The sequence below is a fragment of the Melopsittacus undulatus genome, chromosome 11 (genome assembly GCF_012275295.1).
Source record: "Melopsittacus undulatus isolate bMelUnd1 chromosome 11, bMelUnd1.mat.Z, whole genome shotgun sequence".
NCBI lineage: Eukaryota > Metazoa > Chordata > Aves > Psittaciformes > Psittaculidae > Melopsittacus > Melopsittacus undulatus.
The window spans coordinates 9,309,121-9,336,125 of record NC_047537.1 but is presented as its reverse complement, the minus strand read 5'-3'; the positions used below and the strand labels follow the sequence as shown (position 1 = coordinate 9,336,125).

Here is a 27,005-nt window from a genome sequence, read left to right as displayed (position 1 = left end):
ATGGCCTTGCCTGGTTCCTCTTTCTGTGGGTAAATAGCACTGAGATGGGTAGTTGGTCTTTCTCAGTCTGTCAGTGATAGCCTCTGTATCTTCTGAGAGGGTTTGTGGGTGAGTAGAGGGCCTGGAGGTGCTGCCATTTGTGGGAACAGCTCTGGCTGGAAGAGAAGATGCTTTTGGGTTTGTTTTTTTCCCCCTGCATTTCAGCTGAAAGCCCCCAATATGAGCTCAACAGTCACTTGCCAGACAGTGTGTGTGTGATCTACAGGTGACTGGTCATCTAGCCCGGCCAAAGGGGAATGGAAAGTAGAGTTTTTGAGCTGTGAGATAAGGAATGGTGGAGAGGAATGAGGATGATGTAGGGTGACAGATGAAGTGTATGGAGGAGCTGGGGTCACTGAGGTGTGTAGGGATGTAGAGCATGAAACAAAACTGATGGGAAAGCTTGTTTAGAAGCAGTAATTTCTAACAGTTTGGAGGCACCTTCTGTGGTTAGTGCTTTGTGGTTGACTTGCTGAGTTGGGTATACATTGATGTGCTAAGCATGTAAGCATGTTAGTCTTCTAGGTGGGAAAACCCTGGCTTTCTGTACCATGTACAAGTACCATGCTTAAAGCACAGGGCTGTCTGCTAGTGCTGGGTCAGAGTTTACCAGGTGTTACCATGCTTGTAAAATAACTTTTCATATCAAAACAAATTCTTTGTTCTGTGGCCACAAGATTCAACATTCATGTTCTTTCTGTATAGAAGAACTAAACTCACCTTTGTCATTAGTAGAATTGCAAAATGTAAAAAGCTGTGTATCAAAGAGCAGCCCAACTCTGATGGTCTGAAATGCCAAAGCCAATTTGGGAACTTGCTTCCTTTAGGGTAGGGCTGTTTTACTTCCATTGCCCCCAGCTGAAATCCGGGATCTAAGGCACATTTGGAAATTGGTTCCAGGTGCCAGAGCTAAGTAATATTTTGTTGAAAGTGATGCCCATTACTTTCACCTCTTGCTTTCTTCCCATTTCTAGCCTGCATCTTCCTTTCAAATGTGAATGCTTCCACTTGGCATTGCTTTTGGGTTGAAACTCTTATAATAAAGTAGAATACTAAGGATATGGTGCCACAGATGAAAAAATGGTCTAGTAAAACCATAGAGATTAAGCTTGATTCCTTTGAAGTTGTAATCCCATGGTCTGCTTTAGTCTGCACCAAGGGCCTGAGACACAAACTTGATGCTTCTGTTGTTAATGGAAGGGAGTGGGGATTTCTCCCTGAATCAGATACACAGTGGAAGGAAAACAGATGACACTGCAGCTGTGGAAATTCAGAAAATGGAGGAGAATGAAAGGAAGTGAAGGAAGAACTGATGGAATAAATGATAAATAAATAATTTCCTGACAGTGTTTGCAAGCTGGCTGCGCTGACTGCTACCCCCCAAGATATCCTCTTGTTTTGGGTTCCTGGATGAATTGTAAAGCACATGTTTTCTTCCATGTCACTAACTACAGAAATGTATTATTTCAAGTATAAATATACCCTTAGAGCAAAATCTGAGTATTAAAATTCCCTCCAGAATATTGAGTAAAGATAGAGCGGGGTGAAACAATCAGAATAAAGGCAAAAAGAGTTGTGAAAAATGTGAAAAAGCAAATTTACCATAATAGAATAGTTAGGGTTAGAAAGGACCTTAAGATCATACAGTTCCAACGTCCTGCCATGATCAGGGATGCCTCGCATTAGGCCGTGTCACTCAAGGCTCTGTCCAACCTGGCCTTGATTGAACACTGCTGAGGATGGAGCACTCACCACTTGTTTGGAAAACCTGTTCCAACACCTCACTACACTCACATTAAAAAACTTCTTCCTATATCTAACCTGAACTCTGCCTGTTGAAGTTTAAACCATCACCCCTTGTCCTATCACTACAGAGAAACAGTGACAAGATTCTTCTGTTTAGTTTCAGTAAATCAAAACCTTTTGGTTTCACCTCTGTTCAGAGAGCTGAAAAGGGCAGGAAGTTAGTGCATGTAGTTGTTTGAATGACTCTTGCTATCAGTGCGGAACTGTAGATATCTCTGTGACACCTTTGGGTTTTATTCTTTTTCAGGATGACACTGAGCCGTACTTTATTGGAATATTTTGCTTTGAAGCGGGGATAAAAATCATCGCTCTGGGGTTTGTTTTTCATAAAGGCTCTTACCTCCGAAACGGTTGGAACGTGATGGATTTTGTTGTGGTCCTCACAGGGTAAGTGACCTCCTCCTGCTCCAAGTTTAAGGGGGACTCTTGCTTGGATTTATGTTGGTTTTTTTTTCAGCTGTGGGTTAGGATGGCAGTGATTTTTAGTGAAACTACAAGAAAACTGCATTTTGACCATGCTGTTTTAAAACAGTGGCTATTGTACCGAATGAGTCACTTTTGAAGTGTTGTTTGAACCACCTGCAAAGTGGCTTGGAGGATAGTTATTTGCATATATGCTGTTGTGCATTTTAGCTGGATGTTTACCAGCATTGCTCCAGCTTTGCAGGTTCTAATTGCCACTGGGTACCTGAATCTGATTTAAATCAATCTGTCGTCTGACTTTACAGGATGACTTTAGTAGTCAACATAGAGTTAACAAATTAGATGCATCCCATTTTTAAGCTGTTACAACTTTGAAATCAGTGGAGTTTGTGCAAGAATGACTTTGATCTGCTATAAAAAAACCTTTTCTAAAACTAAGTCAAAGAAGGTGCGTGTCGTACAGATGGAGCTGAAAATGCTACCTGTGTGTTTTGTACCCTGGCTTGAAATGATATCCCTAATTTCTTTCTTGGAAATGCTTACAATATTTTTCTGCTATGCAGTGCAACAGTTTTAGTATCTGTTTATATAAATACAGTGAAATGCTAGTGGGTAATGAAAACACAAACATTAAGTAACACTTACGGTCTACAAATTGTGCTTTAAAGCTCCAGAGGAAATGTTCCAAAGGTCTGCGTGAGGTCCTGATCTTGCAGCCTTCATCTTGGAAGGATTTCAGTTGGTTTCCCCCCCCCAGAAAACTGGCTCTTGCTATTAATACAAACTCATTTCACAAACCTCTGCTACTGTATGCACTGAACATCTCTGTTCTTTGGTCTGGTTAGTGGTGTAGAGTAGGATGCTGTCAGGAAAGTGCTTGTGTACATATATAAATGTATTCATTAGATACATTATCACTGCATTTCTATATGCAGTCAGTGTACCTTGTGATATAACAATTGAGAGGCCAAAGGGAATTCTTTCTGTATTCAGAGGAAGAAAATAAATACGCAGGGCTTGATTCTCCTGCTGCTGGAGCTGGGTGTTTAATCAATAGAAACTTCAGTGAAGTCACAAGGAGAATCAGATTTACATGCTTGGAAGCATAGGGGGTACCAGGATGAAAAGAGAATTAGCACAGATGTTACAATTACTCGCATCGATGGTATGTTCTGATTCCTAGTGAGCACTATGCCCTTTTTTATGTTTGAAAACAACTAAATAAAAGAAAGTCAAGGCCCTGATTCTAGAAAGGACTTTGGCATGTGGCTAGATTTCTCCTTCAGCAAAGCATTCAAGTACACGTTTGAATTCAGCTGACTCCAGTGGCTCTTTACTGAAAGTTAAGGCTATACATAAAAGCTTTCTGGATTACAGCCATATTGGTATTTGTTTAGGCATGTGTTACGTTTTTTTCCATAAACACAGGTCAGGAATCAAACTAGATACATGGGTTTTGAACTGCCATGCTATGACTGAGATGGTGAAAGTTTTGCAAGAGTAGCTGAAACCTCCTCTATGTCCCATGCTTGTGGAATCACAACCGAGTGTGTGATGCTTATGTGTGTGACACCAGCATTTACTGGTGCTGGTTGTATTGTGAGTGCTGCTTGCAGAGCTGTTTGATCTCAGAGCATAATTGTGGACTATCAGCTTGATTAGACAGCTGGAATAGGAACCCTGTTGCCATCTGCAAACATGCGTAGTCTTTTGAAGTACAATCCTGTTAACGTCAAAGCTGCTGGTTTCCAATGGTGATGCTAGCTGGGCTGTATTGAAATTGTCTTGTACATGGACTTCCCACCAGGCAGGCAATGCAGGGAAGGCAAAGCGTAAACTGGCTGACATTAAGTCCAAGACTCATCTCCACTGAGGAAATCACAGACCTCTAATCCTATAATTCAAGGGCTGGATTTACAAGGCACTTGAGTTCATGCCCAGTTTTTGGTGTCTGGGGAGCGTGTGTGTGGGGCTACTGAAAATAACAGGGTTACTCATGTGCTTGGTTAGATAAATGCTTTCCTGAGTCTGGGACTGTATTTCCAAACCCAGTAATGGGGTGGAGGGACCTATAGCAGAGAAATAACACTGCAAGATCTGCAGCTTCACATGGGGAATGGAATTAGTGTTTTCTCTGTAGCCTGTTGTGTTTTGCTCTGAATTTCCTAGATCCTTATTATGTTCTTAGCTCACTCCTGTGTTGCCATGGGCCTGTGCTAGAAAGCAGGAGCTCCTCTTCCTTGGGCTTCCTTCACTGGCCAGGAACCCTTTCATCTGCCTATTGCCTGGCTCAGCTAACAAGGGGAAGGCTGAGCAAGGCAGATTAGGGGAGACAGACGTGATCCTGGCATTCCATATTGTGACTGCTGAAGGAGAACATTTACTCCTGACAAACCTGACTGTTTCTCCAGGGACAGGGTTTGAGGTGGTGACACAAGGGGGACCTTAAATTTCATTTCTGTGGAAGACAGACTCAGATCTGTGTGTTTCAAAAAAAGATCAGGCAGGTTCTGTAATTTATTCTGGAATAATAAAAAGGGACAGTGCTGAACTAGTACTTAATATGTTCTTATAAATATAGATAGGTAGCACATCAGTTTTTGAAATACCATTTTACTACTCTATCCAAAGCTTCCCTTTGCCATATGTGCAAGATTTCTGCTTGAAAATGTTACTTCGTGTTTCCCAGGCAGTGCTGAGCGTTCAGTTCTTAAGCTCAGTTTTGCATTCATCTTCAATGTTACAGAGCGATTTTGATTTCTCTTTTTTAACGTGTAGGCACGAAAGATCAGGAAAATGCAGTTCATGATACCACACACAGAGTTGTGTACCTGCTAATCCTGTTGAGTGCACATTTGTATTAAGGTAAATGGTGAATGTCAGAAAATCTGATCTCATTTTCAGCTTGTAGCTAAACCCCATGAAAGCCAAGAGAAGCTTTTGCTCTCCTTAACTGTTTCCATAGGAAGAAGGCCAGCCAGTGTCTGGGTGTGTTTTGGAGGAGGCTGTGGGGGACGGCTCTGCATTTATTGAACTTACCCTTATGTAAATATTACAGTGATCATGCAGTACCCCTTTCCTCCTGTTTTCCCCAACCCTCTTTTTGCTGCTCAATGCCTGCATACTGGCATTACTGATAAATGTATTTTTAATTTACCTGCAATGATGGACATTTTGTTTGTCAAAAATCAGGCAGAAGAACTTGTTAAATTGAGAATAAATCAGGGCTGTGTTATATGCAGCCAGGATCAATATCCTATTGAGCTAAGCTTGAACCTAACAGAGAGTGGCCCAAAATGGCTTGGTTTGTTGGTCCAGAAAACGCTCAGTTTCTTTCCCCAGTGCCATGGAGCCTGTCTCCTTTACTTTGCAGGAAGCATGCTGATCCGCTCTTAATAAAGGCAACGGAAAATAATAGATTGCTGCTCCTTGAAAGATTTTCTTTGTTATTTTTTTGTTAGTTGTTTCCTGTAAACTCCTCCAGTTGTAGATGAGTATCAAGGAAAGCTGCCCCGCTGCGATGTGCCTGTTGCTATTGTGAAGACAAGTATGTTTTAGAGCTCCTATTTGCTTTCTTTTCACATTTCCATGGGGTTGCATTCACTCCAGTGATGACATCACCCAATAGCAGCTCTAAATCACACAAAAATGCAGTTTCTCAACCGGCTTGGGACTGTATGTTCTCAATGCAGTATTCCCAAGGCAGGAGCAAAGGGACTTCTTACTACACTGCTGCAACCTCTCTTGGGGTGGAAATGTTAGAAATCTTGGGAACAAGGTTTACCCTACACCCAAACCCCTCAGAGGGCAGTGGATGGAGCTATGAGCCTGAATTCCAGGCCTTGAGGTTCAGATCTGCCTGTGTTTGTGTTCATGGGAAGATTTCTCCTGGTGTCCTGGGCCTGAAGGGCTGTTCTTCTGGGTTAAGCTACAAACCTCTTCTCTAGCTGGAGATGGTGACTGTTAAGGAGAAGAATGGAGTTCAAGGCATGGATGAACCAGTTCTTATCTTCCTGATTCCTGAAATTCAGATGTCTAGGGATATTTGAGAAAAAAATATGGGTCTGATGGCTTTTAAACTGTGTGGTTCAAGGGGACTGTCCTCCTTGGTTGTGTTTTGGGGCCTTGTTGACGTATCTGGCTTCATCATATCCTGGGTAATGTCTCATGTTTTAATTACATACTACAAGAAAAGGTGTTATTTATCTCCTTTTTCATCACTAACTACCTGAGATTTTTGTTGGTCATTTCTAGGCTTTGTATAGTAAGATCTGGAGAACAGTCATTCTTTTTCCTGCATGCTTATGGTGTTTATGAATCTCCAGCATTTCACCAGTCAGAGATTTATGCTGCCCAACCTCCTTTAACCCAAGAGGTTTACTGTGAACCACTGGTCTATGCTGTTGCTCTGGTCCTTTCCTAGTTCTATCATATCCTCTTGGAGGCAGCGACCACAGTCATGTGCAGGGTTTGTCCAGCACTGAGAGTTGCTGAAGCCTGGTATAAATAACTAGACCACTTGCAAGGATCATGCTCTGTCCTTTATGAGCAGAGTTAGGATTTTTGGCTTCAGTCAGCCTGGCCTAAACACTCTCGAAGAGCCCTGGTAGCTTCTTGAGCCAGTTGGATCAGTTGCCTGGATCTCTGGGTGGGACTGGCAGAGACAGTGTGTGCCAGGCCCGGAGCTGCCAAGTGATGTGCACAAAGTCTCTGTGCTGTTACTGATGTCTCAGGCTGTCGGGAACAAATTACAGAAGCTAGAATTATCCTGATTGTCTGGATGACTGAGAAACGTGCTCCTGGTAATGCTAATAAATTGGAAGGTAACTCATTTAGTAGCATAATAAAGACCTGTTCATCCTTGATGTTAGCTTTGCTAGTTACCAGGATCATCTTAGTATGTGGGCAGTCTGAGATGCTATTCCTGGTACAGTGTATGAGGAGCAGCAGCAGCCTTGCTTACAGTGCTGACTGTCAAAGGGGGAGGCATAGGAACCATCCAGCCTGCTCTGTGCAGCAGAGGGCCTCTTGGGCCCTCTATGGGCCCCTTATTTTTCAATTCAGGGTGGACATACCTCCTAGATGGGGTGAGATGTGACCACAGGGGTATTTTAGAAGTTGATGTCTGGTTGAGGGCTGGGATTATTAAATAAAAGACATAGATGCCTATAGTCTCTAGCCTTTTTTTTCTCCACATGCATGTTCCTATGCATTCAAAACCTCAAATTAGGATGTCTGAATTATGGGGTCCTGTGTGACTGGTTCTTGTGTGATCCCCAAAACATCTCAATCTTGCCACCTGCAAATAATAATAGAGCAAAATAATTAAAAAAGTAAAATTAAAATGAAATAAAACCCCTCGGATGCCCTGCTGGCATCACTTTAGCCAGTGTGCTCAGGGCTTTGTTTAAAAGCTTTAGATCTAGACCCTGGGGAATGAAGGAGGCAAATGCAGATTTCTCTCTGCTTTTATGACATGGAACTTCTGGCACTTGCGTGCTAGAAAGCAAAGCTGGGCTGCAACAGGAGTTGGGAAAATGGATACTTTGAGAGACAAGCTTCATCTTGATTAGTTGTCATAAGGAAAACAAGTAAGCCTCTTTGTACAGTTTGGGTGGTGATGGACTAAGGCTGATTGCTATTAGCACTGTGCATGAGTCATGCCAAGAGCAAAGCCTCTGTAGATTTTAATGGAGCTCATCCTCGTTTTCAATTTCTTTTATGCTCCAGTGATGGATGGAGACTTGCTGGCTCAGAAACTAAAGGTACCTTCTGCAATCAAATCAGACAAAAAAGAAATGGAGAAGGCAAAGGGAATTTACCTGCTTTCCTGAATGCGAGGGTTAACTGGCAATCTGGCTGGTGTATGGGGGCAGTAACGGAGGAAGGCAAGTAACCAGGCTTTTTTTGAGGCAGAGAAAATGAGTGGTTAGTAACTGGAAGGGAAGAGGGTGTGTGAGGTCTCAGTTTCAACAGTCAAAAATAGTTTGAAGTTCTTCTATTTTCTGTCCCTTGGCCATCTGGGCTCTTGGGGAGCTGAAAAAGCAGTTTCCTTCAAAGGAGATGATGCTGGACAGGGAGGAAGGAATTTTGGGCTCTAATCCCACCTTGGAAGATGTCCCTGTTCCCTTTAATGTGCTATTACAACCAGTTTTGCCCAGTGGGGCATCAGGATCTTTGTGACTGGAGCTTGCTTTCCCTCTGGGCTTGTTTCACCTATCAAAGGGGGTCCCAGGTCATGCTGAGACTGCTGGAGTGTTATTCAGGGCTCACATGTTCTGTTGTCACTTGTAGTGGCTTTTGTGCCCTGATTTTGGTGCGGGTGGGAGAGGCAGGTTGAGTTAAGCAGGTGGGTGTGTAATTGTGTGGCTGGCTGCTAAATTAGAAGGAGACTTTCCTGAGCAGAGGAGGACTCCGGGCTGTGCTTAGAGGAAGGCTACAGATGGTCACAGCCTCTCAGAGGACCCGCAGGTGGGGACAGCCCTTTGCTGGCAGAAGTTATCCTTGAAGCATGGCTCTGCTCTGGTTGTGGCAAACCGAATGTTTCAGGTCAGAGTACTTCTCAAAGGCAAATAGATAATGAGATTGACGTGCTTCTCACTTACTTTATTAAAAGTGACTGCAAGGTATTGAATACCTGGTCTGTGAAGTGATAAATGATGGTGCTGTGCAACAAGCCACAAAGTTGAGGCATAGAAAAATAGCTTTTGTCCCAAGAGAGAGGAGACAAAAGTATTTATTGAGATTTCCATCTTGTGCTGCTTTAAAGCTTTTTGTTCACAGAGGAGAGTGTCAGACAGCATCTGAGGGTACCTGCATCTCCCTGGCCTATGGGCCAATGGGCAGCTGTAAAGTAAAAGTGGCCATCCCAAGTGAGAGGGAGGAATGCTTCCTCCTCTCAGCCAGGGCTCTATCAAAGCCAGGTAGGATCATTAGTCCAGAGAGTATTTTTAGCTTTTTATGGCTCTCAAAGGGAGGCTGGTGACAGGGAAATATTGTCTCTTGTGAGGGAACCAGATGTACCATGCAAAGGCAATTGTGGAGATGGCAGGTTGAGAAGAGGACTCTGGACCTTGTGATCTGCTTTTAACGTCTGATCCTGCCCTAGCAATTGTGTAGTGTGGGCATCTGCTTGACTGCTCTTTTCTAAAGGTGGAAAGCATTGTACACCTATCTGCTGTTACAGCTGCGTGTGAACACTAGCAATTTCAAACCAGGAGAACAAATAAAATTGCAGCTATAAAGTGCTTTAATGTTCATTTTCTCACTGCTTCTCTGTTTTAAACAACCCCGAGACCTGCAAGTCCTCTGTGTGGTGTTGAGTGCTGTCTCATGATTAGATGAGGGGGAGTGGGCAGGATTTCTCAGGCTCTTGTTTCTCAAATGTTGCTTCTGCTGCTGTGTCCCAGTTCCCAAGGGGCCAGCTTTTGACAGCAAAGTGCCTGCTCATCTGAGATGATAAAAACCTGGCTGCTATTGTTGAAAAGAAGGAGGATTTAGAAAATTAGCCTAGTTTTAATTGTAATCTAATCCCGAGTCCCAGGAGCAACAGTGTCACATTAGCACATGCATCCCTGCATCCACAGCTCATCCCATGGGTGCTTTGGGACCATTGCCTTTCTCAGGGCTCTCTGAAAACATCAGGGAACCTTAGTGGGGGTGGAAAACTGATCTTCTGTTTTGTTCTTGCTGAACCACAGACAGGGTGTGTGGGATGTTCTAGCCAGGGCAAGGCTTCAGTGGAACCAGAGGGATGAGTGGCTCAAGGTCTCTGCACAGGTAACCACACTCTAGGGTCAGCACTTGGCATTTGGGTGCCTGGAGATGCATTTTGACACCAAGGTTAGACTCTTTGCTTGACATCTCTGCATTGAAGGATCTGACTGAATTGGTGTAGAGGGAAGAGATCCTCTGTGAATGAGTTCAGCAGGATGGATGAAGCAGAGTGTACTTTCTGTCAGCTCCTGGCTGCATGGGAAGGCTGCTTTTGTGCCATGGGGAAGCCTGGCAGCTTAGGCTGAGAAAGGAGTCTTTGTGCGGCATGTGTCAAACCTGTTCTGATCCTCACAAAGGAGCATGGCCACCCAAAAAGTGCTCTTCAAATGCATATGGGAGGTCTTTCTCCTCCCTCCTCCATTTTCATGTATGCTGGAGGTCAGGAAAATCACCTTTCTTTTGTCTGAATGTATCTGCTCAGGGATCTCAGGGCAGGATATTGAGGAAACAGGTCAGGTTTTTCCATTAGATACTCTTATTCTGTCAGTGCTGGAGAAGATGCCTTGGTTTCAAAAGCTGGCTACAAGGGAGGGTGTGTATGTGTAGGTGGTTCTCGTGATCAGCTGAAGACTTTTAAAAGCATCCCTCTGGAGCAAGAAGTTCAGGTCACTCCTGAGTTAAACCCCAGGTTTTAGCCAATAGTGGGCTTAGCTGTTGGCTCAGTAAAGTCAGTCCCTGTTGGCCTGTGTAATATTTAAGCAAGGGAAAGATCCGAAGTAGAGGTTGGAGAGGTGCTTCACTGCAAAGATTGTTCCTCACAGACGTTTCTGGAGAAAGGCTGAAGTTGACTTCCCTCCTTTGCATCATTAAACATGTAAAAATTCCCTTTAAGGGTCTGCAAAACAGGAAACATCCGGTGTCAGACTAAGAGTTTAAGAGCATGTTGATGATCCATGGGGAGATGTAGAAGTAATGGAGTGAAGGACAGAAATGAGCTATTTGAAGGAGACTAAGACTTTCAGCTACAAAATGTCCCTGTCCTGAAGAGCTCTTGAACTAAACTGATAATCAGAAATACTCAGTTGGATGTAGCTTGGTTCTGGTTCAAAGAGAACTTAAAAGAACTTAAATTGGAGCTCTGAGCTTATTTTCCATTAAAAAAAAAGAAGAAGCTTGGACTACTTTTTGTCTTGGTTTTTAATCTCAAACATCCTGAACCATCATCCTTGAAATAAAGTTTGGGCATGAGAGTTTAGGAGGAAGGCTGTGGAAATGATTAAAGGGTTGAAGAAATGCCCATTTAAGGAGAAATGAAAAGGCTGAGAGAGTTAAAATTAAGAGGGAAGTCTCATAAGGGTGAGACTGATAAAGAAAAGAGAGGAAATCATGTTTCTGTATCTATTTTGGCAAGATTCAAAAAGCATCAGTAAAGAAATTGAAGTTTTAGAACTTCTTTACTAATGGAAATGTAATTAACTCATGGAACTCAACAAGAATTTGCTTCAGCTGAAATGGTCTGGTTTGGATCTTGAAACCAAAGGAGCCTAGAGATCATCTACAGATTCACCAGAGGGGAAATGGATTTTTGAAGGAGGATGATTAGGTCCTTTTCCTGGTGCTCCCTGAAATAAGTGAGGTGGAAATGTGAACAGGCTGTTTCATAATTGTCCTTTTCTTTATCTTGTAATTTGTTCTGAATCATGCTGGAGACATGACTCCAGAGCAGCCATTCAGGCTGTTACAGTGAAATACAGCAGTATATGCCAAGGCTAAACTTTGTCTACATGGAACAATATCAATAGGAGTAGTGGTATTCCATCACTTGATGTCTGATTTAAAGATCAAACGTCTTGTTGCAAGCTGTGCTGCAGCTTAGAGAGAAACTTCAATACTCCAGTGCAGTGTTAAGTGTGCCCTCAAAGGCTGCAAGCCTAAGCTTCAGGGAAAGAGCTGGGTTTGAAAACTGTCACTCATTTAAAATGAATCCAAGGTGGTTTCTAATCATATAAATGTCACTTTGATAATGATGTTCTGGTTTTGTAGAAGAGTGAGGTCTGGCACCATCAAGCCAGGTGCTGCTGAAGTGTTACTGCTCTCTTTCCATCGTAGAACATCCCCTTAGCCTTGCTCTGGGAGGAGAGGTATTTCCTCAGCTGTGGTCTCCAACCTTTGCAGGATTTGGAACAGGGAAGAAGATTCTGGCAGGTGAAATTATCATGTCAGAGGGTGGCCCTGTCCTGAATGAGGCTTCAGTAAGACCTGAAAGCACATCCAGCTGCCAGAAGCTGGGCATGAAAGCCCTCATGTTGGGTAGGAGTATTCACAAACCTCCCTCCCGATGCCAAGGACAAATCTCTGCTGCTTTTCTGACCTCCAGTATGAGGTGAAGGGTGGCAGTCAAAAGCTGTGTAAAGTGGCACTGAGCTATTTCTGCACCATGAAGGAATGTGCAGTGTTGGCTGGTGTGTTTGCTGGTAGATTGGTAGCAGCTCTCTTGATGTTCATCAGAAGCAGGTCTCGGTAAAAGATGAGATGAAAGCCTCAGGTCTTGGTTTAGTAAATACATGTGCCGTTGTACCCTGGTTGTTGTTGCTACAGGACAAAGACTGAAGTCCAGCAAACTCCTGGAATGTCGTTTTAATCCCATTCTTCTTAAAACCTCATAATCATGTGTTCCAAGTAAGTGATGCTTTATCAGTCCATAAACAGTTAGGTGATAACATCCTCATCACTGACCTATGCAGTATTACCCTGAGAAACATGTGCTGCAATAAAAAGTTTTACCTTTCTTGTTTTCTGATGCTAAATCCCAGCCTTGTTTAAACACTTCTTGGGCAGAAGCATTACAAATACCCGAAATTCCGTGATCAAACTTTTGTCCTTGCCTGGATTGGCTGGGTGAATCCTGAGCTTGTTGCACAGTTTTAACTTCTTTTTCCTCTAGTAATGGGTAAAGTACTGAAACCGGCTAGATATAATGTAGGAAGATCTGGAAATACCAAACTTGGCTGCTAGTTGTGGAAAAGGTAAGAGCACTCCATGGTCCACTGAGTCTTCTAATAAAAACCACTATTCTTTTACCCTCTCTGGTTACAACAGTAAAGCTAATTATAACAGGTATAAAATTATGGTAACCCCTGTCTTTCACAAGAGGTGAAAAGGACAAAGGAAGCTCAGCATGATTCAATTTTCTTGCTTTAATTGGAATGTCTGAAAGAACATGAGTCTATAGCAGCAGATAATGCTGTGTATGAGACTGATTCAGGATAATACAGTTTTGGTTCTCTTGCCTAGCAGATTGAGCAATGGAGTGGGATTAGGGCGTCCTGTTTTCCTCTTCTCCCCATGTCATTGGCTAAGAAAGGATTTTAGGCCGCTGCTTTTCTGGTGTGTGTCCACATTTTTACCTCTTCAAAAATGAAGATGAAATGCTGCCCAGATTTGTAATGTATGAGTGAAAACGGCTGGGTGACAGTGTTGAAAAGAAATGAGTTTAAAATGTCTCAAAAGAAGTAAAAATAAGTCTTCAAAAATGTTGAAATCAAGTGAGGAGAATTTGAATCAGAAGTAAAATAGATGGTAACAGCATAATCTTCTAGAAATGCAGATGCTCACTCACAGTGAGTGGGAGAACCTTGCATGGAGCTCAGTGTTCGTGTACCACGGGGAATGTGTCAAAACGATGGCGTGCCACACAGGGGAAGTTGCAAATGTGGGTGTCTGTCAGATTTTAACCTGAGGAAAGATTGGACCTTTGGGGGAGGTGACATCCTTTGAGTCAAAATGTCCAGAAGCATTGTCACTGATTTGCTAGAGAATAAAAAAAAGGAGTGGCTTCACTGTTGCTGGAGCAGAAGTGGCTGAATTGGGAAAAGGGAATGACACTCATGGCAAAGTCAGTCTTCAGGGTAGCGTCATGGCTTTAAATTGTTTGAACCATGGGTAGCAGAGAAAATGCTGCTCATGGCGTATACAGGGAATGGATAAAAGGGAGAAGCTGAAGTCCTTGCCTGGTTCCTCTTTCTACAGGAGGCTGTCATGTTTTACTGCTGCACAATCCTCACTTGTTGCTGGGAAAGCAGCACTGCTGGAACCATTGACTATAACCACTTGCCAGATTCAGCTGCTTGGGTTTCAAAGGCCTGAGCTGAGGAATCGGCCAATGCTGCTTGGCATGAAGGAGCCCAGAGAACAAAAGCAAGCAGGACCTATATTTTATTTTCTTCCCTTTGAAACCTGGAAGACCTCCAGCTCATCAAATAGTATTTCTGCTTCTGGTCCCTCTAGAGCTCCCCTCTGATCTTGTTTGTATGGGAAGGATGAAAAACCCTTCGCTTGTAATTACAAACCTTTTGTCTCTGGTAGTGGTCGGATCAATGTTGTGCGAGGTGGAATATGGGGAATCAGTGTCCCTTTTCCCCAGGCCACTGTAGTACCTCCTTGTCCATTAGCAGGAACGGAACAGCCCCCCTGCATTTTTGGATGCCTTTGTTCCTCATGAGGAAGGTTTGGGTGAGGTTTAATTTCTATCTAATAGCCTGTTAAAATCCTCACATCGTTTCTTTGAGAATGCCATTAAAAATCACTTACATTAATGGGGCTTAGCTGGAGATGTTCTGAAACATGGATAGGATCAAGAAAAGTGACTTTGCAAAACAGGGCCCTTGGTGCTGCAGACATTTGCTCTGCTTGATCTTTCCAGCCATGTGTATGGACCAAACTGGATCTTTGTTTTCATCAGCTCTGGAGAAGCTGACCCAGTGGCAAATGACCTACACTGTGCTGTGAAGCCACTGCCAGTGGGGTTAGGAGGGAGTAATTCTCTTGCCTTGTTTCAGGTGATGCCCCAACAATACAGTTGGGCTGCTTGCTTGAAATCACCCCAGCACCACTGTCAGCTCTAGGAACTCCTTCAGGCCTTGATCATCCAACTCTGACTGCACAACAGATACCTGACACCTTAGAGTGTCTGGTACTCCTTGCTGCTGACATTGCAGTGTGTCCATGAGCATTATGTCCATGAGCATTTGCCACACATTATTGTGTGGCAAATGGTCTGTGTTCTCTGGTCCTGAACAAAAGGACTATGCAGTGGCTGGACACTAAGTGGGGTGAATGGAGATAAGCTGTAATGCATGACTGCCAGCACAGGCTGTGTCACTTGGCCCCATATGGGAAATAACAGCACTGCCCAACTGTGTAAGAGTGTTGAGAGGATGAATGTATTGGAGCATCTTTAGTAATTGTACCCTCAAGTAAGGGAAAACTGACAACAACTTCTGAGAGGTTTGTGAACAAGCTCTTTTGGACATTATGGGTGGTATCTCCCCAGCCTGATGCTCCAGAGGTATGAGAGGATTGAGACAAATGCAGTTTGTGAAAGAGGATCCTTACCCAGGGAAACACGATTGCAAAAGAGTGAGGCTTGATGTCCTTGTGGGAGTGATGCAGGCAGCATGCATGGCATGGGGAGGTGAACCATGTGGACACCACATTGTGAGGCTGATCAGGACCTTGTATGATGGAGGGACTGAGAGAACAGCGCACACTGTCACTTCCATGGGGTGTGATACAATGGGTGCTCAGGGCTCTGCTGGAGGGGGAAGAGAGCCCCTTGCCTCCCCATGTAGCTCATTTCTGGCAGTGGTGGTGTTGCTTTAGCTCTGCTGCTCATGTAAGAAGCATGACTGAAGCTGGGATTGCAGTGAATATACTGGGGAAAGCTTTTTACATGGAGCCTGGTGGCAGTAGGATGGCTGGGTTGAGACAGGGCTGGGAAGGAGCCTGCAGTAGCCACAGTGACTTGGGTGAAGGGAGAGGGACAGAGCATCTTCATCAGGATACAGACAGGGCCTTTGTGTACATCCCTGCTGGGCACTTCCCATCATACTTTGAGACTCCTTGCTTTTTTCACAGGAATGTTTGTAGGAAGGGATCTGTGCAATCCAGCTGCCTTGTGCCAGTGTTTCCAAACCGTGTGTGGGCAGCTCAGCTGCAAGCAAGTGGTCTGAAGGACTCAGACACGAGGCAGAGTCCCGTGGTGTTTGAGCTAAGTGTTAGGCAGTGTATGGGTGTCTCTGGGAGGTGCAGGGAAAGCCTACGAGTCTTGAGTACTGCTTCTTGCTCGTAGGAAATTAGTGGCTGTTACTATATGCTCATCCTCCCCAGGAACTATGGGCCATAATTGCGTCTACTTTTCTCTTTAGGAATGAGGGGCTTGAGCAAAACCAAAACAACGAAAACACTGGCAGAAATGGGGTGAGGACACACATAGTTGCTTTTGTGCCTTGACTGAAGGACTTCCGAGGTACAGCTAACAAGACGCATCTGTTGCTTTGATTAAAGCATTGATTTAGGGTGACAGGTAGAAAACAGGTAGCTCTGGTACCCTTCAACAGAGCTGCATCCTGTGAAAGGGCTTCAGGCAGTGTGTTATCACCTTTCATCTCTCAGGGCTGAGATCTAAGACAACATGTGAGCTCCTTGGGCTCTCTGCCCTCCCTTGGCACTGCTGCTTGCCTTCTCATGCAGCCTGTGGGTCATCTGGGGCTTGGTGTATGTTAGACCCTGGAGATGTGACTTCATGGAGATAATGACTACCAAAAGGTTCAGGCTTTGCTTTTGGAACTGGAGGCTGGATAACTGTGCCTGCCTGTCATGACACCCAAGTGCTGCTGCAGCTCAGGCGTTAGGTAGCCAGCTCCTGCAGTGCTGGGAGCTGAGCTGCAGTCTGTGCTGGATGCAGATCCTCTTCCCTTGTGCTCTGATTAAAACAAATTCAGCCGTGCAAAACCCACCTCTTGCCACTTCCCACCTCATCCGGCCTCAAGGCTGGTTTGTGTATGTGAGGAGGTTCACTAAATCCCTGAGCTCAACAGGAGCGTAACCTTGCAGCAGGGAGATGGAAGGGGCGTTGCTTGAGACTAGCCCCAGCCAGACTGACAGTGCAGCGTTCCTGGAAGTGAGCTGTGGTTCAGGCAGATATCCGGGAGCTGGGGGATTTTTTTAGCCATCTCTTGCTGTTAATTTTCTCCCTGGCACTGGGCTGCAATTCCAGGAACCCTGGTTATACTTGAGAGCGCCTCTCGAACATGGAGAAAAGTAATTAAACATCTCGGATTTCTCCTTTTTAGACTGATTGTAGCTCTTCAAATGTAGATTTAAGATGGGGACAAAATGTACAGACTGAGATCTGACATCCTGTTCCAGCACCCAGCAGGTAAATGAAAGGATAAAGAGACCGTTTCAGGGGGCTCCAGTGCTGCTCCCAGAGCAAAGAGATATGGTTAGTTGCTGCCAGGTGCCTTTCTTACTGTTCCACCCTTCTCCTCCCATAATTAAGCAGTTAAATTTAGCTGTCTGATAGGTATGGAAATGTATGTGGTGTAACTGCTTTGGTTGTCCAAATAGCTGTTTCTGGCTTGCTTGTAGCTCTGAAAAATCAAGGAAATTGTTCTGAAAGAACCAAGTTTCAGATGAAAAGCAGATTAAAAAGACAATTGGGTAAAATGAGGAGTAACATTTTTGTCTTATCTGGATTAAGAAAATTTTGTAAGCTTTTAACATTCTCAATAACTTCAGTTTTGTTTGGGAAATTAAAATGGAACATCTTTCCAAGAAGAAAGGGCCAGACTTGAAAGGTTTTGATTGAACAATGTTGACATACAAAATGTTCTCCATGTTCCCTTCCTTCAAGCAAACGTTTTGGCAAACTTGGCATGAGCTACTCAAGTGTTGTGGTTGACCTAAATCTGGGGGGACTGTGTGTGTGGGAATTCAGCAAAAATTAGTCAGCAAAAATTCCCCTCGTGCAGCTGTGATACTCTGTTCCTGGGCAGATGGGGGCCAGCAGACAGCCTGAGCATCCTTAAAGATGCAGTCTTTTGCTGAAACATCTTCTCTGTTTATAAGTCTCCCAGTTTGCTCTGTGCTTGCTGTTTGGAGTGATGGCCCAGCTTGCATAAACTGGATTTCAACTTGCTTGGGTTAATTTAAGGTTTGCACACCAAAGCTGAGGTCTTTGGGGTGGTTTGATGCATTATGGATCTTTATCTCCTGAGGAGCTGACCAGCTCCAAGCCCCCTTCTGCCCATTCCTAACGAAAAGCCATTGCTTGTGCTCATCAGCTGAGGGGTGGGAGATGCCTGTGATGGAGTGCACAGAATGGTGACCATCAGCCTGGGTGCTGGGTGTGATGGTACATGCTGTGTTCCTGGGTACAGATGGTCTCCTCACTCTATCGAATATTAACTTGCATCTCCATAACACACCTGGCCTTGGAGCCTTTTACAATGTGTGTGTGCACAGCTTGTGATGGGTGGTGTCACGGCTCTGTTTGCTCTCAGTGCCTGTGGGATGCAGCATGGTAGAGATGAAGGCTTCTGGTCTGCCTCATCCTAGCTGCACCAGTGTTATGAATGTGGAGGGGAGCACAGAAATGCTAGGTGGGGATAATCCCAGGAGCAGGGCATCTCTCCAGGCACATGGTATGTCTCCAGGCTGATTTGTCCTGTCACAAAGCAGACTTGGTGCCCTAAAACCATTTTCTGCTCAGTAAGCAATTTGTTGGAAATGGGGAGATGTTGGAATTAACCCTGTTTGGCAGCGTGTCTGCACCGTGCTGCTCTTTGATCACCCCTGTGCTTCTCTGCTGGACTCCAGCTTTGTCTGAGGCTGCAGAAGGGATGGTGCTGATGTCATTTGCCATCTTTATTGTTCAGCGCACAGCACTGGGTCTTATTTACAGCTCACTATTCAAACTGTGGGCTGAAAATGGGAATCTTCATTTCCTTCTAGGCCTTTTTTATGGACCTCATTGCTATAGTATGAGTGCTTCACACAAACATTAACTCTCTTTCACAACACCCCTGTGAGATGGACTTTGATGCTTCTTATTTTATAGCAGAAAGGGGAGTATAAGAATATTAAAAACAAAAGTAACCATTAATTTTCACTTAATACTTTCACAGCATGTTTTTGGGATCAGCGACAGGTTCATTTCTCCTGTAGGGGCTCATTCCCTGTCAATTTTCAGGGCACCAAGCCAAAATGAAAGGTTTCTAGGGATTCTCGTAAAGTCAGTGGAATTTTCTTACAGCCCTCCTTGATTTAGGAAGGGGCTCTACCACTTCGTCAGTTACTGAAGGATGCTCAGGCACCCAGAAAACTTCATTCCAAAGCAGAAAACTTTAAACAATAAAAAGAGGTAGGAGTGTTTGCCTTTAAGTCTGTTGGTAACTTTGTGTGCTTCTCGTCTCATGATGCGTAGACGCATACAGGAAGCAAAAAATCACGTAGGTGATGGTGGTAAAGAACGTCTTAGTGGACGTTTTAGCTTAAAGATGACAGTTTCTGCAGCTTGCACTGAATGCTCATCTGAAACCTTCTACCACTCATCCCATCATTTAGCCCTGTTTGCCATCTGTTAGTGAAAAGTGATTTTTAAAGTTGTTGGTAGTATAGCAGTACTGTGGAGGAAAAAAAACCTCAGTGGTATTACTTCTTTACTTGGTATGGGTGTACTTTAGTAAGAAAATGTCCAAGAATAATTGAGATGAATCAGTTTTCTATATGTGGATTGTTTGAATATTTAACATCTGAGATCTTGTGAAGCAAAAAGGGCAAGGAACAAACACCAGTTATTTTTAGGACTGGAAAATGGATGAAGCTGCTGGCCTAGATAGTGTACTCCTTCCAGGAGGAGCAGGGGAGAAAGCAATCATAAGCAGAGTGTGTCTTTGTGTGATGGGAGGGTTTCTCATGTTTATTTATGCTGACAAAAGCAGTTGGTGTTCATGTGAATTGTTGTGGAGGGAAAAAGTAAGAAAGAACTCATGGAAACTTTCAATAAAATCCTCTCCATGAAACCGTTTTAATTTCACTTGTCTAAATTGAAATTAATTCAGCTGAATTGTCTGAACTAAACACACTTTATTTACTCCTTTTTAACGGAAGACATTCTCCACCTTCCCCCTTTCTCCATCTCTTCCCTTATTCAGCCCCTGGGTTATGCCCCTGGTCAGGAACTGTGAGCTACCTGGTGAAAGAGCTTTCCAGAATCCTGTTTGGGCCAGAGATGTTGTAGACAGGATTGTGCCCTGGGACTTAAAGGCCACTGTGGGTCTTCTTGTTGCAACAGGACAAAAGTGGGTTGGTTGCGCTGCATAATGTAGGGGAGCTGCCTGGTGCCCATCTGCCAGAGGGGATGGGGTGGGCTGGCATTGGCACATCCCTGCTGTTGCTCTCCGAAAACCTGCAGCACGACATGCTGATCTTCACCAGTGTTACTGCAGTGTTTTGGGGTCCACAGCCACACTGGTGGCAGGTGCTCTCAGATCACATGGTCCAACGTGAGCTTGAGACACAGCTCTGCAGAACTGGTTGTACCCCCTAAGAGGTTAAGCACATTCATGGTTATAGTTGTTGCCTTAAAAGTTTACTCTTTTGACCAGTTGGCATCAAGAAGGGGGGAAGAGATTCATCTGTGAATATGTCCCCTGGAGAGGGACTCTTCATCAGGGACTATAGCAACAGGACAAGGGGTGATGGGTTCAAACTGGAACAGGGGAGATTAAGGTTGGATATAAGAAAGAAATTCATTACTGTGCTGTTGGTGAGGCACTGCAACAGGTTGCCCAAGGAGGTTGTGAATGCTCTGTCCCTGGCAGTGTTCAAGGCCAGGTTGGACACAGGGGCTTGGAGCAGCTGCTCCAGTGGAAGGTGTCCCTGCCTGTGGCAGGGGTTGGAGCTGGAGGAGCTTTAAGGGCCCTTCCAACACAAACCAGGCTGGGATGCTATGAATAGGGTGCTGCTGAACATTAACCCTGTCTGCTGCCACCCTTTGCCTCATCTTCATTTGGGCAAACGAGGCTAAACTGGTAAAGGATAAAATATGTGATACCTGTTTCCCTGGGCAATAGTCAGTTCCTTGATGTCCCATCCACCACAGGGTGGAAATATTGGGAGTTTTGGAGTCATCTCCCCTGTGCTATTCCTGGTGCTTTGTGCCCGTGATAGTGAAAGACACAGGATAATGCTACTGACCCGCTCACAAAAATGCAACGGTTTGTCACCAGGGTTATAAATAACCTCCAAATTAAGCCATAGTTACAGGTTGGGAAGAAGTCTGTGCTTTCACTGCCTTCGTTACTGGGACATATTGCTGGGGCTTTAAAATTAAAAATAAGACCAACACATACCAAAAAGATGGAAATAAGTGGGGAGAAAAATTGCCTTTCAGCCGAGACCGAGAATGGAAAATTTCTACCCAAAAGCAGAATATTTCTGGAAATGACAACTCAATGGAAACGTAGTTCTCTAATGCATGCACTGTTAAGTGAACATTATTTATATTGGAGGAAAGCAGCACAATGTGGCATAAGTTATTTGGCTGCGTGCTAGGGGAAAAAAAAAAGAAAATCCATGAGCAGACATTCCTAGTCTGCAAGTGGGGAGACTGGGATACAGATGAGATAAAGGATGAAGACTCCAGACTATTGCTCCTGTAATTTGCATTTTGTTGGTGTATATAAAATTAAATGACGATTATATTTGTTTCAAGCAGAAGTGCTTAGCAGGCATAGGGAAAGCTGTCTGAAACATTAAGAGGATATTCAAACCAGTTTTCTTGGAATGAAATCATTAGGAGTAAATAGCTACACTTTTCTTGCTGAGGTGGGATCCTGTTCTCTATCTTGTTTTAACAGCAAGTGTAATGCTGCTTTTGAGACCTTCTTTGCGGAGGCAACACATTCTTTGCCATGTGACCCTGCAAACTGCAGTTGTTTTATGTTAATGCTTCGATGCTTCTTACTCCAAAGGGGAGATGCAAACCCCAGTTGACTTGGTCTGGTTTGTGTGATTGACTAATGAATTCAGTTCTGGCGCAAACCTAGGCAGAGATTTTAGTTTTTCTTCCCTTTACTTGGCCCTTCTGAAGCTGTTATGATGGTTTGGGCTCAGTAGTTGTGTGGTGCTGCTGCTTCTGTAGCACAAGTTCTGAGTACATGATGGCAGAGCCTCCAGCTCTGAGGACTTTGCTGTGCTGAGCTCTGCACAAAGATGAGGATGTGATGGAAAGGTGAGGGAGCTCCCAGGGATCTTCCTCTTTGCAGCTCAGAAATGTTTCTCTTGTGCATATTTTTCAACAAGTTCATCTTTACAGCACTCTCCTGTGATGTACGGTGGCTGACACCCATTCTAACCCACTACATAGCTACTTTATCAGGTGAGTCAAACAACTGTGGAACAGGTCTTTCCTTCTACCAGTAGGAAAGGCAGAGGTTTTGTGTCTACATTTTAGCAATGTGCTGTAAAAGGCAGATCCTTAACACTTTTGTGCTGGCTTTAATGGGTTTCAGATCAGTCCCCAGGGTTTCTGACCATGTTGCAGTATAGAACAGTCCCAACCAGCTTGGTACTGGCTTGGTTGGTGCAGTTGCTGACAGAGATTCCACTGGCTTGTCACAGGTCCACAGTCAGTTCAAGGGGGTGAAGGTAGCACAGTGTCACATTTGCACAGTGCAAGGATATGGACCCTCCTGTCCCATGGCTCACTGTGCTCACTTTGTCCTTCCCCATTGTTGCAGACTGATGTGCATAGATTGGGGCATGGCTGTGCCATTCGTACACATTCATTGTGGGAAAGCAAAGCATTGATGATTGCTGGTAGGGAGCTGCAAGCTGCTGCTCCCAGAGCACCCAGTAATGGTGCTTGGGTCTGCAGGGCTCCTGTATCCTGTTGAATTATTCTCTTAGCAATAGAGAGAGTCAGACTGACAGCTAAAATATTTTCTCTATGTAATGACTTTTTTTCACTGAAAATTTATGGATCTCTTTATGCTCATAAAACATAGAAAGTATATTCTCTGTCCTCTGCCAGCGTCACTTGCGTAAATTTGAATCTATCTCTTTGAAATGGTATCATTGCAAAGGGGGTGCAGGATGAGTCATGAAATATCTTGAACCCTTGTAACTTCAAATGAACGTCCTTCAGAGTAATTACTGTCCCATATACTGATCCTTTGTACCTCTGAATAAGGCTTTCTAACCCCTCATTCCATGAAGTCCTTCAAACTGTCCCTGTCAAGCTGGTGAGAGCCAAAACTATGAATGGACTTCATGTCCTGATAATTTCTCAGCCCTTTTAATTGGTTTTGTGGAGTTGTTTGAGGCTGGGAGTGTGGCTGGAGCACATCTCTGGATAACTTTGTCCTAGACACCAGTGTGATTTGCAATAGCCCTGTTGCTTTCTCAGTCTCTAAACAGCATGCCAATTTTGCAGCTCATTCTTGACCCTTTTGGAGCAAATAACAAACAGTTGCAGTCATCTTTTGTTACAAATATGTTCTACCCTGTTCTTCTGGCTGTGAATAGAGGCTTCTAGGAACATCTTATGACAGGATTTTTGCTGATGAAAAGAGAGGAAAAGCTTCAAACTAAGCTATAGGTGAAGGTAACTCATGTCCTTCTGTGTGCCAGGTTTGCATCTGTTTCTCAATGCCCATGGCACAATGAGGGAAAGTCTGAAGCCAGTTACTCATGTGCAGCTGAGGAACAACTGCTGCTACTGAGCTTCTGGAAATTTCAATCCACTCTCTCTTCCAGGAAAATCTTTCTCCCACTTCACTGGTGCTTTGTGATTGATCTTGCTGAATTCTAAAATTGCTCTCTTGGTTATAGATGAGGGATTGACTCTGGTGTCTGAAAGGAGCCTTAGCAACATGAATATATCTCCACAATTTTTAGGATGATTACTCTATCTTACAGGCTAACAGTCAGACTTTCCCCTATTTCTTCTTTCATGGTTTGCACTGTTTTCAGTTTGTCAGTTTTTATACTATTATTCTATCTATTCTATATAGTTGAAACTTGTAATTGTGGGGTTTTTTTGCACTTTCTTATAATTTGAAGCAGAAAGATGAGGAGCAGAAAGCCACACATGCAACTTCTCCCTATCACAACCCAGGGCCTCTAAAAATGTGAAAGGCTGGACAAAGTATTGGAGAAACCTGAACCTGCTTGTGGGCTGATGAATCTGCCCCATTTTATAATGACTAGTTGGTGCCAGAACCTTCAAGAATAACCATCAGTGTGTGTCATTAAACAGGGACTGACCCAACCAACCAGGGCTATTTTAGAATTTAAATATAACCTCTTGGGAGTCTGTCTCTGCATGAATCTCTGGAGGCTGCAGATCTGCACTGAGTCTTCTAAGAGAAGTTTTCAGAGAAGATTTAACTTCTCTCTCATGCTTAGGATCACAAGTGAGATGGCCCTGATGATCTAAGTAAATGAATGTGCTGCCGTTGGGCTGTTTCATCTTCATAAGGGCCATTTAGCACTCTTCTATTTTTTCCCCTGGTGCAAAGGAGGTCTTCAAAGTAAGGGTCAAGGAACTTGATGCAGACAACTGATGTCCTTGCCAGGCGCCCAGCTTTAAATATCTCAGATGACACTGTGAAAGACTCCCCGCAGGGCTGTGAGAATCCAGAATGAATGAGTATCCTTGGATTAAATGATGATTAAGTGGTTGATGAAATGAGATGAATGAGGTGCCGCAAGGCAAGAACTCCTCCATTATAACAACTGACCTTGGGCCAAATTTCCTCCCTTTCCCCATCTGTAAAAATGGAAGCCTGTTGTGTCAGGTTGAAGCTGGTGCCTTAGAAACCCACTTGCTCTGGAGGTGGGAAATCACCTTTCTGCTCATAGCACATACCCCAATATTTCTGCACCACTAATGATATTCAGTAGAGACTTTCATGTAACTAAGACATGAGGCAGTTTTTCTCCTAGACTGAAATCCTCTGTGTGAAAAGTACCATGTCAACATGGCTCCACAAAGATGTCCCTTAAGCAGGTCTTCCTGAGGCCTGGTGGAGATGACCATGCTTCCAGCTTCTGTACATCTTTCCTCAAGGAACTTACAGCAGCTGGCAAATGGATAATTACCAAGTATCTAATGAAATATGGGAGGGAAACATAACTATTACCTATCTTCTAAGAGAGGAAACGAAAGAGGGAGGTAGTAGGATAGTAATAAAGCAATCGAGAACAAAAATGCAGTCGTCTTGATGTTTGATTTAGGCAGCTGCCGGCTTTTTTAAGAGCAGGAAGAGAAGTGGGTACAGAGCATGCTAAATTCCTCCTCCTCCTCCTCTAGAGCTCTGTGTGAAGTTCATTGCTGATCTTCCTAAAGCAGATATAAAAGTGACACCCCAGCCCAGCAGGGTCACTGAGCCCACATGGCACTTCTAGCTGAACTGGGTTTTTTTAGTCCTCGCATCCTGGTAATGACACATCTTAGCATCTGCCTCTGTAAGCCTTCCTTGCACCTTTAATTGCATATGGTTTCTTCTTAGCTTCCTGGCTGGGTCTTCAGAGCACCATTGTACATTGTGAAATAGCTCCCTGCCATCCATCCCGGTGGCTGCATCCATGCGATGGGACTGTTTCATCTTGTAAAACATCCCTGGATCATTTGTTAAGAGAGGTGCTGTACACGTTTAGGATCATGATAATGATGTCCAGGGTGTTTTACCTGCACAGTTTGGTTTTACATAAAACCAATTACTCCCTGAATGATGAGAAAGATGACCCATTGCAGTTGGGATGAAGAATCCCTGGCTCTTACAAAGGCTCAGCGCTGTCACTGGGAGCTACTTGTTATGTAAATCTGGAAATCTGACAGATGAAGTAAAGAAATGGAAATGTAGTTTCTGATAGAAAATGACTTTATTTCTTTATGGTCATTGTGTATTTGAACAATGGTCCTCTCTGGGCGTCTCAAACACAGCAGGAAGCATGTCTCATATCTCCTGAATGAGATTTGCTGACCCCCTCCTAGCCTGTAATAAAGCAAAAAAAAGAAAAAGGGGGGAACCCACTTAAAATGGATAATGACTGGCAAATACCACTGGTGGCCTTTTTTATCTGTGTTGCAGATTTTATATTTGCCTTCCTGAAAGTGACTGTTTCTTCCACAATCGATTCACTTATTCCTCCTGGATGATGCAATTTTCTTGCCTTGAATGCACTCCTAGTCAGGCAGAAATACCAGATGTGATTCTGGTCTTGTTCCCTGGTGTAAGTCATTGCCGTCAAAAGAGTCCCGTCACTTACGTAGATGAAGGTAGAGTCACAGAGAACCTTGTTTTCCTGTATTACAATTTATTTCAGTTAGTTTGGACTAAATATTTATAATACTCCAAAAGAAGTCAGAGAACTCTGTGATATTGTTCTAAATGAGCTCTACAAACTCCTTCTTCATCCAGATTTTAGGCTTTGAGCAGTTTTCCTTGCAGCCTAGGTGGTACCTTCTGCCTCTTTGCACAGAGAAGATGTCCGACAAGCCCTTAAGGGAAGGGGAAAATGTTGACCTAAAGCAACAGAAGGGCATGGCAACTTGGTGTGTGGGACAGGGAAAAGCATGCAGAGATGCTGAGGAGTTGCTCTGAAAAGGCTCAAGATATTTGGGACTAGTAGGTTTTCTTTAATCCTGTGGAACCTGGTAGAGAGCTCTGCAGTCTGGTTCATCCAGACAGGCTGGAAGGGAATGAAACTGAATACAAGAATTGTTTTTGGTGTTGGATAGGCTATTCAGGTGGTCCTGGTGGCTGTAGATCATAGAATCCTAGAATGGTTTGTGTTGGAAGGGACCTTAAAGCTCGCCCAGCTCCAAACCCCTGCCACAGGCAGGGACACCTTCCACTAGAGCAGGTTACTCCAGGCTCCATCCATCCTGGTCTTGAACACTGCCAGGGATGGAGACTCTTACCTATGAAAGGCAACATGAAGTCTCTTGGCTGTGGTTTAAGCATGCCTTAGGGGCTAGGGCACACGAAGTCTTCTTCATTCTCATGTTCTAAACTCTGGTTCTGATGTGTTTACAAGAGCCGTTTCAAATCTGTTCCAGCACAAGCTACTTTCACTCATTGTGCTCCAGAAAGGTAGAAGTGGTTAAGAGCATACAAAAGGAAAGAAGCAATACCATAAGGAAGACTTGAGAATAATTTTTAATC

The 27,005-nt window shown here is 44.0% G+C and overlaps 1 protein-coding gene across 1 annotated transcript in view; it reads left to right on the top strand.

Annotated features, from left to right (window-relative positions):
- Positions 1-27,005, top strand: part of CACNA1B (calcium voltage-gated channel subunit alpha1 B) — a 288,836-nt gene that overhangs the window by 6,937 nt on the left and 254,894 nt on the right. Inside the window, 1 exon segment of the mRNA XM_034067574.1 lies at positions 2,093-2,232. Coding sequence (XP_033923465.1) covers positions 2,093-2,232 — 140 coding nt within the window.